Source organism: Solea senegalensis, linkage group LG5 (assembly GCF_019176455.1).
Source record: "Solea senegalensis isolate Sse05_10M linkage group LG5, IFAPA_SoseM_1, whole genome shotgun sequence".
Lineage (NCBI taxonomy): Eukaryota > Metazoa > Chordata > Actinopteri > Pleuronectiformes > Soleidae > Solea > Solea senegalensis.
Window position 1 is genome coordinate 15016945 of NC_058025.1, and position 15537 is coordinate 15032481.

The 15537-nt window shown below is 40.5% G+C and overlaps 2 protein-coding genes across 2 annotated transcripts in view; both read left to right on the top strand.

The window, feature by feature from the left end:
- The first annotated feature begins 942 nt into the window (after positions 1-942).
- LOC122769007 (myogenesis-regulating glycosidase-like) lies at positions 943-9614 on the top strand. Its single transcript, XM_044025254.1, has 6 exons — positions 943-1021; positions 3734-4249; positions 5149-5680; positions 6594-7398; positions 7501-7619; positions 8022-9614. The coding sequence occupies exons 2-6, from the start codon at positions 3939-3941 to the stop codon at positions 8367-8369; spliced, it is 2115 nt and encodes a 704-aa protein (XP_043881189.1). The 5' UTR covers positions 943-1021; positions 3734-3938; the 3' UTR covers positions 8370-9614.
- Positions 9615-14788: 5174 nt separating this feature from the next.
- dapk1 (death-associated protein kinase 1) overlaps positions 14789-15537 on the top strand; it is a 62610-nt gene continuing 61861 nt past the window's right edge. The window contains exon 1 of the mRNA XM_044027178.1: positions 14789-14918. The gene's annotated coding sequence lies outside the window, so the exon portion shown is untranslated. The remainder of the gene's footprint in view (positions 14919-15537) is intronic.

Here is a 15537-nt window from a genome sequence, read left to right on the forward strand (position 1 = left end):
TACATTACATGTCATTTAGCAGACGCTTTTATCCAAAGCGACTGACAATGGAATTGAGTACAACCAGCCAAGGGCGGAGTCAAACTTGCGACCATTGCGTCCATGATGTCTTTCGCACACGGGGTACCGGTACCGGTCTTAACCACTGAGCCACTTTTGTATGAATATACGATGTGGATTATTGGTGTTATGAATATTATCACTATTGATATTATTATCTTATACATTCAATATTTTAACTGGACACAGGGGCTCTGCATTCTCTTTTCCCTTACTTTTTGTGTGCGCCCTCTTACCTTAGTGCCTAAATGTAATTAGCATTTGATGCTCTTCCTTATGTTACTTTCCATAATATGCAGTCTTGCTTAAAACAATCGTTTTCCAATAAAAATATGAAATTGATGCCAGTAAACAGTATTCCCATTTGCTAGATATAGTGGCTCCATAAACACCAAAATTGTGGTACATAGTCCATGTCGTCAGCCATTTGTTATTGCAAAACATTAGCTTTAAGGTTTAACACACACCTGATTCAGATAAACAGCTCGTTACCAGGCTTCTGCAGAGCTTGTTGACGAGCTGACCATCGGAGTCAGGTGTGTTGGAGCAGGGCAACATCTAAAACATGCAGGGCAGTGTTCCCTGAGGACCAGGGTTGGGAAATACTGCCTTAGGGAGCCTTAGAATGCCCTTCACCTATTTCATTTGTTTATTTATTTTCAAGAAAGCCCCCTGATTATTATTGATACTATTAATTTCTTAATGACCTTACCTCTGTTGATGTATTGCACTGGATAAGCTGTGTTGGCGGGATTCTGAAGACTACCGCATTGCTAAACTACATTTCCCAGAAAGCCACAGTGACACAATGACGAATCAGCTTTGAGGTCGTCTATTGTGGGCGGGTCCTAGTGCGCAGCTGCGCAGTAAGTCACTGCGTTCACCGCTGTCACAAAGGCAGACAGTAGACGAAGAGGTAACTTCAAACACGCACGTAAACCTGAGGAAGAGACATACGGAGGTGAGGCGACTGTCTTTGCATGGACACTTTGAGTGTGTGCGTGTGTATTCTGTGTGTTATAGACGCAGGTGAAGACTGTAAGTACACATGTTTTAACTGTGCTGTGACTGAAATGTCACAACACAACGTCACCAGCCGTGTCGACGGTCTGGTCCTGCTGGTGTGTTTTAGTATCGATCTGAAATCGACAATGTCTGCTTGTTTAGTTTTACTGGGTGTCCTGTCGACCCTGGTACGGAACACAAAGCTAATGCACCTGGATGCGCCGTTCTGTTGACTGTTAGCTTATTAAAGTCAGATGACAGTTGTCGAGAAGCTTGTGCTTATAGTAAACATTTGATTCAAGTAGTTTACTCCTGTGATACAAGTGGACTGTCTATGTAACCTGAATACATTAGCTCATGAGTGCTCATGTGTTCTAAGTCACTTTTTACAAGGTTCTCATTAAGAAATGATCATATTCAGTATTACAGTTGCTATGGTGATGCCTCTCTAAAAAAACAGACTAACAGTAGCCTCTGGTTTGAAGTAAGAGGCAAATAAGTAAGTAAACCAGATGTTTAGATCATTAATGTTTAATTGCAAGTGATGAAACCTATTTAATTATGTAATTAATTTCATAGAATGATCTCACTCTGTGTGTGTGAGAATAATCAGAGGATTATAGAAAATGCATCATAACCAACTGTGTAACATTTGGTTCAGAAGTTCCACAGTATTGTCCTAAAGTCAAGTTTAGCACATTTAACCTTGTGTAACTTTTCAAGTGAGTTCCTGAATGAAGTCCAAGACGTACTGATTGGTACAATGTCAGAGTAGAACAAGAAAGTAAGTGTATTTAAAGCACTGGACTACTCAGTGTCAGTGCTCAGTATCAGTGCTCTTCCAAAGTCAGACAGACTGAGTGAAAGAGGCCTGACTATTACTGTTGTTGTTGTTTCATTAAGGCCCCTCTGAGAAGTGGCACCGTGCATATCAGTATAAATCATGATGTCAGTTATGGATGTTAAAAGTAATGACTGTGTGTGTACAAGTGACCACAGCTACCATTGGAAGCAGTAAGTGATCATATATTTCAGCTGAAGAGGGGGCGTCAGTTTGTCAGTGAAGCACTGGTTTAAGTAAAAGGAACCCAGTTTTTGCAAGTGATGCATTTGCAAATTTTCATTTCCTCCTGTTATGTGACCAAAAAGGTTATCACAGTAAAAATGTGTTGACATTGATAATTGTTGCAATAAATGTAAGATTATAAGTACATAAGTTGTGATTTTATAAAAAGGACAAACTGATACTGATGGAAAGTATAACTGAACATTTGGAATGTTGTTGTCCGAAAAATAATTATATAATAATATAATATAACAATTGATGTTATTGTTATTTCTCAGCTCTACCCCCAGAGAGTAAAATAAGCATGTAGAGCTGCAATATAATGATAGCTGTGAGGAGGGAAGGTTTGCTGCAGTACAGTTATTTGAGGGATGCGACTGATATTTGGACTAAATATTATTTAGTCATGGCCACGTTGCTCTTACCTGAGAGATAAATGCATTTGAATCGTGCTGACACTGTGTCTGGAGCTGCTCTGATCATAGCCTGTTTTTATGGTTGTTACTAACAGTGTCTGTGTGGCTGCAGTCCCTGGCTACCTGCTCGTTATCAGATTAAAGTTGCTGTGCTTTCACACTGTTTCACTGTTGGACACGGCCGCTGCTGCTGCAGCTGCATTATGCTGCAGGGCACAGATGCTACAGAATGCATTACGTACACTAACAGATACAGTAACATACTGTATTCACTAGTGTGGTGCTCATACAGACAACAGCATCTACTCTGTGCATTATGTGTTCTAAATTAGAAATGCGGGCTTGTTGTTCGGGATGGGAAAAAAAAATATTGTGATATTTTGTGTTTTTGTGACAGTTCTCCTAGTCCGATGAACAGAAACGGCTAAAAGTAGCAGTTGCCAATTTACAAAAAAGTAGTGGAAGCTGCAGGAAGTTTTGCAATCCAACATTTTCAAAAAAAAAGATGCGTTGTTTTTTTTTCCCTTTCATATGAAGCATATTAATTTGAAGGCTCCCATCTGTGCTGCTGTGTTCTGTTTTTAGAGGCTCTGTTCATTTTGGCTCAGCGTTTTATTTTCTTACAGCACTAATTCAGAGAAAACTGAGAAGGCAAAGCTAAAAAAACACTTTTTCTAATTGGCCTGACTGTAATTAATTGTGTTATTAGTAGGATCAGCTAAATGTAGCATTTAGCTTTAGGGAAAAATAGGTTATTTTCATTTCTCATTATTTTATTATTTTGGTTGAAGGGGGAAAAACAAATTACATTTAGCAGCACTATCAAATGGTATTACTTGTAGAATCACATTTAGAATCACAATACAAATCAAATCTGTATTGTGATACAATCAAATTAAAAGCAAATCGTTCTGGTCTTAATCAATATACAAAATACTTTTGTTGTTTCTGAGAGAGAGAGTATTAAATGTACTTAATCATGGTGGGACCCAGTCTGAGAAGTTCCACAGCCACTGATACCTACAGCTCCTCTAAACTGAGTATATAGAACTGCATTGTGAGGCAGTGTGTGACGTAAAAGGCTGCATGCTGATGATATTTGTGGTGGCCTATGTTTTTTTCCCCATCCTTGACACATGTGGTTTTGTACAAATGAACTGATTGTGTATCTCTGTCTGTCTTGCAGGTTTGGAATTTCCACTTAATCAGAAATGAAGCTGAAGTTTGACCAGTAGTCTTTGGTATTTACATCCATCCATTATCTATACCGCATATCCTTTGAGGGTTTGCAGAGGGAGCTGGAGCCAAAACTCACCGGCACCAATCAGGAGGCACAACCAACACAGGTCATTTTTTCCCCCCCTCGTTCCACTCCACTTCCAAACATTTCAATGCACGGCTCTCTGCCTCCAGTGTTCAGTATGTATGAAATTGTCCCCATGACTACCGGGGAGCAGCAGGCTCCTGGCAAATATGGATCCTCTCCACTTAAGAAGAAGAAACTGGCACATGAGGGCCGACCCCTTGTGATGGCGGGGATGTTAGGCTGTGGTTTGGTGCTGGCTGCCGTGGTTGCTTGGTGCTACTACTCCGCATCGATCCGTAAAGCCCAGCTGTTCAAGACAGAGTCATTAGACCTCAACAAGGACGGCTTTGTCATTCGTAACCAGGCTGGGGTTGTCATCTTCACAATGACCTTCAGGTGGGTTTCCTGCCAGGACAGTTTTCATTACTGAATAACATGCTGCTGATTGTCTTGGTATTTATTTTTTGTTTGAAACAGTGAGTTACCAAACAAAATAGTTCTGTTTATTGTAATTCAGTCCAATCTGTTTCTGTAACAGTGGTTGGCCATCTTTCTAGGTTGAGCCATGTGTGCCTGTATGCAAAGTCAGTCAGTCAGTCATCATCTACCGCTTTATCCTCCACCAGAGGGTCGCGAGGGGTGCTGTGCCAATCTCAGCTACATCGGGCGATAGGCGGGGTACACCCTGGACAGTTCGCCAGTCCATTGCAGGGCCACACACAGATAGTGACAAACAACCATTCACTCTCACACTCACTCCTATGGTCAATTTAGAGTGTCCAATTCACCTAATCCCCACATTGCATGTTTTTGGACTGTGGGAGGAAGCCGGAGAACCGGGAGAGAACCCACGCACACACGGGGAGAACATGCAAACTCCATGCAGAAAGGCCCTTGTTCCAACCGGGGCTCGAACCAGGGTCTTCTCGCTGCAAGGAGAGAGTGCTAACCACTTCACCACCGTGTGTCCCTGTATGCAAAGTGTGGCTGGATAATGAAAAACCAGGCACATGATTACACCCTTAGGGCAGAGTGATTTAGTCATGTCCATTATCAGCAGAGCTTGCATCGACCAAAACAACAATACTACAGTTCCTCGCTTTGCAAACACACAGTACTTAAATGGAGCATAAAGTGCTTTCTTTATCTTTGCATTTCATCTGTTCTAGTATTCTAATAGCCTCAGATATTTAGAAAAAACTAATCACTACACTAATACATATGTCATATTCTGATGATATTTCCTATGTTTTTAGTGCTGAACCAGTTGTTCTGCCCTCACCCCCTCCTCTTAGGTCTGGTACACTGGATCTGGACACCTGCTCAAAGGAGGGAAGTATTCTGACCTGCACTCAGTCAGATTCTGGCAAGATCAACTTCTTCATCCAGACAATTCGACTAAAGGACACTGTGATGTGTTACCGTGTTCGTTGGGAGGAGCTGCAAAATAAGCACTATGTGGAACACACCATGGCCTATAATGACTCTCACTGGTACGGAGGGGCAGAGACGGCAACACAGCACTGGCCTATTAGGATCCAGGGTGAGGAGGAACCACGGCCTTTCATCACCAGTGATGTCTACTCCAATCGGAAGGCTTTTGGAGGAATCCTAGAACGCTATTGGCTGTCATCTAATGCAACTGCCATCAAGATTAATGACTCTGTACCGTTTCATCTGGGCTGGTCAGAAAAGGACAGGACACTCAGGTTCCATGCCCGGTACCAGGACTCTCCCTTCAAGCCAGCACAGGGACAACAGGCCTTACCTGAGCTCAGCTATAGAGTGTGTGTGGGATCAGATGTTACATCTATTCACAAGTACATGGTGAGTGTATGAATGAGTTGTGCTGTTTGGGGTTAGGCTTGACTTGACTGGAACTGTCTTTTCTTGATTCCTAACATAATGTCACATGTGTGTTTTCTGTAGTTATAGGTTGGAGTTGGCCTTGTAATGATAGCTAACTTGTTTTTAGCAATATTATGAAATAGTGTTTGGTGAATGCTGCTGTGTGGGCTAAATGTTATGGTGGCCTGTGAAAATGAACATGCATTTCCTTTACTTCCTGTATTTAGGCTGATGTCTGGACTATGTTTGAAGTGTGAATGTTGACGTCACACCGGAGCAGGGCTTGCTGCACCCCCCTATTTCCAGTCATTGAGCTAAACAGAAAAAAAAACAAAGTATTGTTAAATTTAACAAAGTTTGCTTAAGTAGGAGTGGTCTTGACCTGTGATCAATCGTACATACACAGGTGCTACTTTGGAAACAGTCTGTTATGTAAAACTTTATCAACCTCAGTCATAGAAATTCTCGATATCGGTAAACACACCAGAAGTTACAAAATATGCAGAATAAATGTACTCAGTCATAGAAATTGTCAGGTTACATTTGTGAATGAACCTGGCAATTTGATCTTCACATGTATACGATAGGACCTACAGAAAGTACAACCAAAGCCACCTTGGTTTAGCTTTAGGTGGGCAAAGTATCCTTTTGTTTTTTGTATGAGGTACTGACACATTTGAATTCTTTGGGATATACACAGTGCAGTCGGTGAGTCTACACTCATACAACTTCACTTCAGAAATCCTGAAATATCCTGTATCTTTCAATCCAAATGAATCAAATACAGAAGTGGTACAGACTTGGCAGCATTATTTTATGATGACATGCGGATAACGGTTGTATGGAACATACGTGTATAAACACTCTGCTCTGTGTGCACATGTTTCCACAGGTACGTCGATATTTTCCAAAACCGATCAAGGTCCCATCTCCTGAAGTCTTCAAACATCCAGTGTGGTCCACATGGGCCCTCTACAAAACATCTGTAACCCAGGAGAAAGTACTCAGTTATGCCTCTGACATCACCAAGCATGGCTTCACATGCTCCCACCTGGAGCTGGACGACCGCTACACTGCAGATTATGGAGAGTTTGACTTTGACCCGCAGAAGTTTCCCAATGCCAGTGGTATGTTCGAGAAACTCAGAGAGGACGGGTTTCACGTGTCACTATGGACACATCCTTTCATCAACTATGACTCCATTAACTTTGGTGTTGCTGTGGAAAAGGGTCTGTTTGTTCGGGAGCCAAGCGGTGAACTGCCCGCTCTTGTTCGCTGGTGGAACGGTATCGGAGGAATCTTGGACTTCACCAACCCAGAAGCTTGTGAGTGGTACGCGTCCCATTTGCAGACACTCAAATCCTACTATAATGTGACCTCCTTCAAGTTTGATGCAGGGGAGACGAGCTACCTCCCCCAAAAGTTTAGTACCCTTGTCTCAATATCTGACCCCTCCACCTTCACCCACTACTACACAGAGATGGCAATACCATTCAGTGAGCGTGCAGAGCTCAGGGTGGGTTACCAGAGTCAGAACATCTCCTGCTTCTTCAGGATTATTGACAGAGACTCGGTGTGGGGCTATGAGCTCGGCCTCAAGTCCATCATTCCAACTGTTCTTACGATTAGCATTCTGGGCTACCAGTTTGTCTTACCTGATATGATTGGAGGAAATGCGTACCCCAACCGCACTGAAGGTATGGCACTCCTTTACATACTACTACTGTGAGTGTCAAGTTGGTTGTGATGATGTTTGATGTGGTTTCAATCAGCTGTGTGACACCTGTGTTGCGTTCCAGGTGGTTCAGATGAAAAAAGTGGTCTGCCAGACAGAGAGCTGTACATTCGATGGCTAGAGCTGTCGGCCTTTATGCCTGCCATGCAGTTTTCCATACCACCATGGGCCTATGACAATGAGGTGAGCAAAGAAAAACAGGAAAGTAAAAATAAAATAAAATAAAACCGTAGTATCTTAACTAGGGCTGCAACTAATAATTTTTATTTTTTATTAATCTGAAGATTACTTTATTAATTCGTCAATTAGTTGTTTGTGCCATAAAAGATAAAGAAATGCAGAATAATGTTGATCAGTGTTTCCCGGTTCCACAAAATGACCATCTCAAATGTTTTGTTTTGTCCACAAGTCAAATAAATCCAGTTTACAATCAAAGAAACCAGAAAATATTCACATTTATTCACATGAAATCGCATTTATTTATATAAGAAGAATAATTGATTATCAAAATAGTTGGTGATTAAAGTAGGTTATCGATCATCCATTCAGATGCTAACACGGTATCTTTGTATATTTGTATTGCAGGTAGTACAGATAGCACAGAAGTTCACAGAGCTTCACGAGACACTGGTGGCACCAAGAGTGCTGGAGCTGGCAGGTGAGGTCCTTGATACAGGAGACCCAATCATCAGGCCTCTTTGGTGGATCGCCACTGACGACGAGGCAGCCTATAAGATTGACTCCCAGTTTCTGATCGGGGATGACCTGATGGTAGCTCCGGTTTTAGAACCAGGTAAGCAGGAGAGGGACATCTACCTGCCTGCAGGACGATGGCGAAGCTACAAGGGGGAACATTTTGACAAAGGCCCCATTCACCTCACTGACTACCCTGTGGACCTGGATGAGGTAGCTTTCTTTACGTGGGTTCACTGAGGACAGTTCATATGCATTCTCACATGCATACTGTATGCACATGTACATTCTTGTAAGCACACATACTGAGAAAGAGCTGGGGGCTGGCTGTCTAAAGGGAAATGATCACCGGAGATCTGTTGCCACAACAGTGTATGATATTGGTTTACCCTCATCTCTCCTCTCACCTTCTCTTTTACCTGGGACCTCATTTGTAACGGATGTGCACGCACAAAACGGGGGCTGAAAGCATATGTATGCAGCTTTCCATGCGAATGTTGGGATCTATAAAAAAAAAAAATGAAAAAAAAATTCTGTGCCAGCAATTTTTAAGCCTTTGTGTGCACATGCACTTTTAGTATGGATCCTACCCATGCATTTTTAATGATCCCCCCTGGACTTCTGCCTGCGGGTTCTAGAAGCAGGTTTTCCATTCTTAAGTTTGTTCTCATCCTCATGTGCCTTGTTTAGCCAATGATAGATTGTGCCATCAGTTAATCAACAGTCTTCCACCTAAAGGGATTTTACAAACTATTCTTTAAAGGCGTGAGTCTCACATCTGAGCTGTGTTGATCTGTTTTTGTGTGAAGTTTATTTCAGGGCAGAGTAAATATGTAACTGGGGGATAACATATATGATAAGTGTGTAATAGTTGTTGAGTTGGTCAAGTCAGGTGCACCTCACATTGACCCTTACAGTTCTTAAAGCTGCTGTCTTTTGGTGAACTTTCTGTCCATTGCTGTCCATTCCCTGCTGTTAGCATTTCCCTCCCTCCTCCCTATGCTACCTCATGAACATGCAGGGGGGGTAGTAACATATTCACTTACAAACAGCCAAACCATATGAGCAAAGAGCCACCTCTCTGTGGGCTTGTGGATTATGACAAAATGCTGTGGGATATTCAGAGTTTCTCCTAGATTTACTGTCGGAGCCTGAGAGACTCGTATAACTGATCAAACACTCTAGTGATAGCCGTCAGAGTATAGAGTTATTAAAGAGACACAATGTAGAATTTGCTCTCAGGGTAATGTTTTACTCTTGTAAAATATAAGCCGAGGTAACATGTGCCAACAATTGTAGTGAACTAATGTACAAACAACCATTTGACGTATTCCGTAAAACAAGAATATAGTTCTTTTTGTGGCATTGACCCGAAACCGGAAGTTACCTGCTCAGGCTTTGATGGCGGTGACATTCACTCTGTCATAAGTTAATGTATCATCAAAATAATGTTGGAGAAATCATTTGAAGGTTGAAATCCTACATTGTGTCTTTTTGAACTACGTGTCTTAAAGCTGTAGTGTGTAATGTTTAAATATAAATGAATGTCACTAAGACACATTTAAACCATTGTCTATTGAGTTCACACAATGTCAATGAAGCCAGTCAGCACCACACAAATCTCTCTGTGTTTGTCAATATACCAGTTTTCTTTTTCCGTGTCTGTGGAGACATTCCCGTTCAGCACACAAGAGTGACACATTTTACATGCGGACTGAGCAGGTGAGGCCGAGGAAGCACACAGCTCCAGGAAAGCGAGACAGGTTCACACGGCAGCACTACGGCTATAAGCGCCCACAAAAAGTTTCAAAGTTGGTTTCTACTGACATTCAGTAGGACTTTGCATTTGTATCACTATGATGATGTTAGCGTCTCACAAATGTGATCACATAGATACTGAAATTGCACCAGTCTGCCTGTGCCTGCACCAGTAACGCTATGATAGAAAGCAGAGGTGTGGGGGAGAAAAACTATGTCATAGCGACTGCAGTGTTGTGGTAAATATTCACAAGTCCACAAGGGGGCGGTATAGGTTCTGTACTGGAGCTTTACCAAAAGTGTTTCACCGACAGCAGCCTTAATTACCTATTAAGCTAAAATGCATCACTTAACATTAACTTTTCATTGCTGTGTATTTGTTGTATATTTGTTTAATGGTGGCATCTGTCCGTTGATTTATGGACATTATTTGTTTATGTATAAAGTAAATGAATACGATTTAGTTTTTCATCTGGGAGATACTACTTGTCAACCGTCCAGTCTGCATGTAGTGCCGCTGTCATTTTTATTGCGAAATTGAGTTGTGCTTTATCAGTTTTTAATCTAAATTAACAGCTCAGGGTCGGGTTGAAAGAAATCATTTGGAGTTTTTTTTTGTATAGCTGCTCCTGATTTGATGATAACAGATGCAATATTTTAATGTGTCATCCATTTCTGCCTACAGTGACTTTTCTTTGCCTTATCAGCTGAACTAATGTACCGTATGCCAGCATGAGCACCAAGAACCAGTGGGGGGTTTTTAACACCCGCTTCTGCGAACAGTGACAGGCCTTGATGTAAGTAGTGACATCTATTCAGTGAGATATCTGCATTCTGTGGAAGCTTATTGTTAAATTAAGATATGGGACTTTATTATATATAATTGTTCTGGGATGAAAGTGTCTCTTTGTATTGTAATGGTTTTGTTCAGTGAAACAGCCTTGACAATAATCTATAGATGTAAAGTCAAAAATGTTCAAAGCTCACACGCAGCAACTTTGACAACATGGAATGCATAATTTGGAGCAACGTCACTCATATGTCTCTGTGGCAGACTATGTATAGAGATTAAAAGATCATATGCACCGACAATCCTCTGTTAAAGGGATTCAAAGGATTTTTTTCACAGAGAGAGTTCAAAATGCTCAAGGAAATAAGTTGAAAACAACTCCAAAGCTTAAAAGTGAAGTTAAAAAACTTTCTTTTTTACATGACAATGTAATATGCAATACGCTCCATTTTATTTGTTCAAGATTGTTCACTGAAGGCATATGTGTTTAAGCCCCTGTGAACAAAATCGACTCAATTTTAATGTTAATTTTTGATTATTCTATAAAAACCTCACTATTCGTGCATTAACTGTTGATTTTTATCAGTTTGTTGGCTTATGGAGACTGTTTGATTCTCAGTGTGCTATTCTCTACTGTACCTATAGTTTACTGTACTATTTTATTCCGGTGCTTTTATAAAATCTGTTTAATTTTGGCAGTAAATTAGGTTTTGTTTTTTTTACCAATTCATCATGCTTCATCACGGAAGAGCAAATCGAATGTTTTGTGGATTTTATTAGTTTGAAGTCATGAGACAGTAACAGAAGGCATGAAACCGTCCAAAGGTCGCTGCGAAGCACAAAGACAAACACACTCCGTTTCATTAGTATCTCCAGTTAACGTAACCCCAACCTGCATGTCTTTGGACTGTGGGAGGAAAGTGAAGAAAGCCCACACAGGAGGACCCTTAGTTCTGGGATTTCAAAAAAAACAACAAAAAACTTGCTGTGTGGTGCCAGTGCTAACCACCTTTCTACCCTGTATGAAACCAATATGTCAAAAATCTTTTGGTCTGCATCTTATTCTTGGGATTAACAAGTAACTGTATTTGAATGACTTCCTAATGATTGTCCCAGGTCCTGCTGTGATGCTCACATTTCTAATCAAGAGAATAACAAAGCTATTTTTGTTGTAAATAGTGACGTGAAATGCAAAACTGAAGTAATAAACAAATTGAATTGTTGTTCATATTGTGGTTTGTTGGATTGATATTGTTCATTTACAGCGAATACATGGCAGGAAAATGATTATTCCTCCTGAGTCATACAGATTTATTTAGAAGATGGAGTTCACACATGCATGATTGAGAAGTGACACCTGTAAGACACGACAAAACCACACTTTCAAAACTAAGCCACAGGTTAAGATATTAAATGGAACATATTATGCCCATCCCTTATATCCTGCAAAACGTGAAAGTTGCACATTTATATAAATATTTTATTTTAAACTTCTACTCTGTATATTTTTGTAACAATCAGTCTGTTTCTATTATGTCCTTTTACATATTTATCCTATTTCATTGCTAATGCTATTGCTTATTCTATTTATGTTTTGCGCTTTATCTTCCCTATTGTCCGTTTTTTGCTGCTGTAACAAATGAATTACATAGGATGGTCTGGCATAGGATCAATAACGTTTAATCTAATCTAATCTAATACAAAATAGATTTTCAATAGCAGATGGGGGGGAGTATCACATCACATAGAAAATTAAGTTTTGTCGACAAGCTTATTAAGTTCTATTCAATACACAACTGCAAATGCATTTGTTGACATATTTTATTTTCAGTTTAATTCTTACATTGGATCTCTACAAGCAAAGTGAAATTTTGTATTTCCGTCTCTGTTGAATTTTCTAGACTAGCATAGTATCTGAAGCATGCGTACAGTCAAGAATCATGAATCAGTGTTGAAACATCCAGCTGCCTCTCACACTATTGCCCAGCAGGTGGCAGCAGCAGACCTCTTCAGGACATTCAGTCTCTACAGCTGTCCCTCTGTTATAAGAGGAAGATCAGATTCACAGAAACTCTGTGTTGTTTCTTTGCTGTAGGTTTAGACCCATAAGAGCTTCCACCGTGGACCATATATAGTGAACACAGTTTCACACAGTCTCAAGGCCAGGCAGAGAGCTGTATTTATAGGGCACTTTTCTTTTCAAGATGCTGTACACATGCAAAAAAAAAAAGAGTGTAAAAGAAAATAAATGTTAAGATTAAAAATGTTAAAAGAAGTAAAATAAAAAGTCATAAAAGCCATTAAAGGGTTAAGAATAAAAGTAGGTTAGATACAAAAAAATTACAAAAAAAAAGGACTATCCTTTATTTTACTGTTTAGGTGCTTTTATTGCTAAGGTGCTGACATACAATACTTTCAGTTAGGTGAACATGTCAATACAAGACCTACTTTGGGTTCACTTTAATCATAGTTTGCAGAAAATAATCTGCTACAAGAGACAATATAGTCTAATATAGAGTCTTCCATCAAGTTCATATCTGTGGTTTCACATTTGAAAAGGACCTAAATCTTTGTCTTGACTAAGCATCTATCCATCTATCCATCCATCACCACCTAATCCTCCACATGCATCCACAAAGATGCATTTATAGTGTCCATTTATGTGATAATAATGCATGTTTTTTGTTGAAGGAAACTGGAGAACCAGAAGAAAACCCACACACACACAGAGAGACCATGCAGACGCTCCACAGAAAGCAACAGTGTTGGCCACACGTACAATACAAATCATAGTCATAATGAGTCCCAGGGGGTGAAAGGTCACCAGGGGCCTCCTGCTCTAATGTAAAGTTTGTTTAACATTAAATCAGCCAGTATGTGACCTGTGTCTTTCTCAGTGTATGGTGACATGGGCTTTAACCTCCTGTGGCTCTGGAGGGGATAATGACCTGATGGATGGATGGATGGAGGGAAGCTTACATCTTCCATACATCATTACTGGGCTTAATTGGTTGTTTAAGGGAACGAAATGTGAGTCACAGTTGCTGTATTTACACAGTCTGTAGTGATCGAACAATCATTCATTCATGTTTTATTCAAGAAGGCATAGAATTATTTTGTTTCATACAAAAATGCTGCATTCAAGTAAAAGTACATAAGTATTCATGGCACAAATTGCCCTTTGTGCTGTTAAAGGATTATAAAGATTGCTGATCATTTGTATTAATGTGAGATGAACATTCCTGTTTCAGATAATGTTTTGGATTTTTAAATTCTATATATATGAGCAGAGGTCCTCTGAACCTCACCCCCACTGCCCATCCTCCAAATGTAGTAATTTCTTGCAATGATATGACAATGCCATAAAAGTGGAACTAATGCAGTATAATATTCTAGTCAGATGCCTTCAAGCAGTACATCCATAGATATATCCAACTAAAGGTTTTTAATGCTCTGTATTTTCTTTCACTACTCTTTGGTAGAGTATTGCTACCTCTACCAAAGAGGTTATGTTTCCGCCTGCATTTGTCTGTCTGTCTGTCGGTCTGCCTGATTGTGAGCAGCAAAAACAAAAAAAATAAACAGTGGAAGAAGAAATAAATTCAATCTTGGTGGTTTGGAGCTGGATTTGTAAAACTGAGTGTCCTTGGCAGAGGTTTGTGCTCTTCAAGTGTTTTATCTAGATAGCAGTAGTGTTTTAATCACTTGATTTCATAAACGATACCTCCAAGACAAAAACTCAAATGAAATCAATAAAATGGGGGTTTCCTCTGCTGACATGTGAATACATAAAAGTGAGAACTCTGCTGCCAACTAGCGGCAGAAGCAGATTCTCCAACTGACCTGACTACATGCAGCAGTGCTACATTTGCGGCACGTTAAAAAACTCCGGTAAGTACAGCTACCAATTTAAAAACACGTCAGATGACGGAAAACGCCTCATTAATTTTGATTTAAGTCTACATGTCATATATAGACTACACACATCCTCATGTTTGTTAGCCTAGTGTCAGTGTTGTGCTGTATTCTCAGACAACGTAAACTATCAGACAAGCACAAGCGGGAGTTTTCCGACAGACCCTGAAAGCAGCAGCGGGACCAGCCTGCCGCACATTGTTAACGCTCATTTCGCCTGTTCAGTCCAGCATTTTGTCTTCCGTGAGCCAAACCCGGGTCACAGGCTCACACACACTGCATTTAGTCTGGACTACACCCGGGAGAGGGACACACACCGGCAAACTGTAAGATACTTCACTGGGCTTTCTTCACATTTGTCTAATTATTTTTTTATTTAACGCCGGGGGAAAAACAGTAAGCTAATGCTTATTTCACACATCACAGAGATAAACATACATGAGGGTGTGTTTTTGGAGTAAAAAAAAAAGAAGGAGCTCCTGGTTTGTTTTTTAAGGGCATATGCGTGCACAGTTAAACCAGGTTGAACACCTGTCCAGGTCCTGTCGGGTCAGAATTTAAAGAAGACGTGCTAACGTACGATATATGACTTTACTCAGCAGTCATTTTCCTCGCTGGACTGAAAGGAGGAGGAGGAGGAGATGGTCTGCGTGTTTCCCATGGCTACACCAAGCTTTCATTGGGCTTTATGTGCATTCCTATCCGACCCGTGCTGACATACTTATGGTTCTATTGTCAGTAACTGTTTTAAAATGGCAGGTGTTGTAAATTAAATTGGTACCTGTAGGGTAATAGAGAGCGAATGGGGAGCAGGAGGGAGGAAAGATCAGGTCCAGGAGTCGTGACGTCGCCCTGAAGGTGCAGGTTCATTTCTTCTCCTTTTGTTGACTGAACGACCACCTTTCTGTACAGTTTTTGTTTTTTTTAAACATTTAATAGCTATAT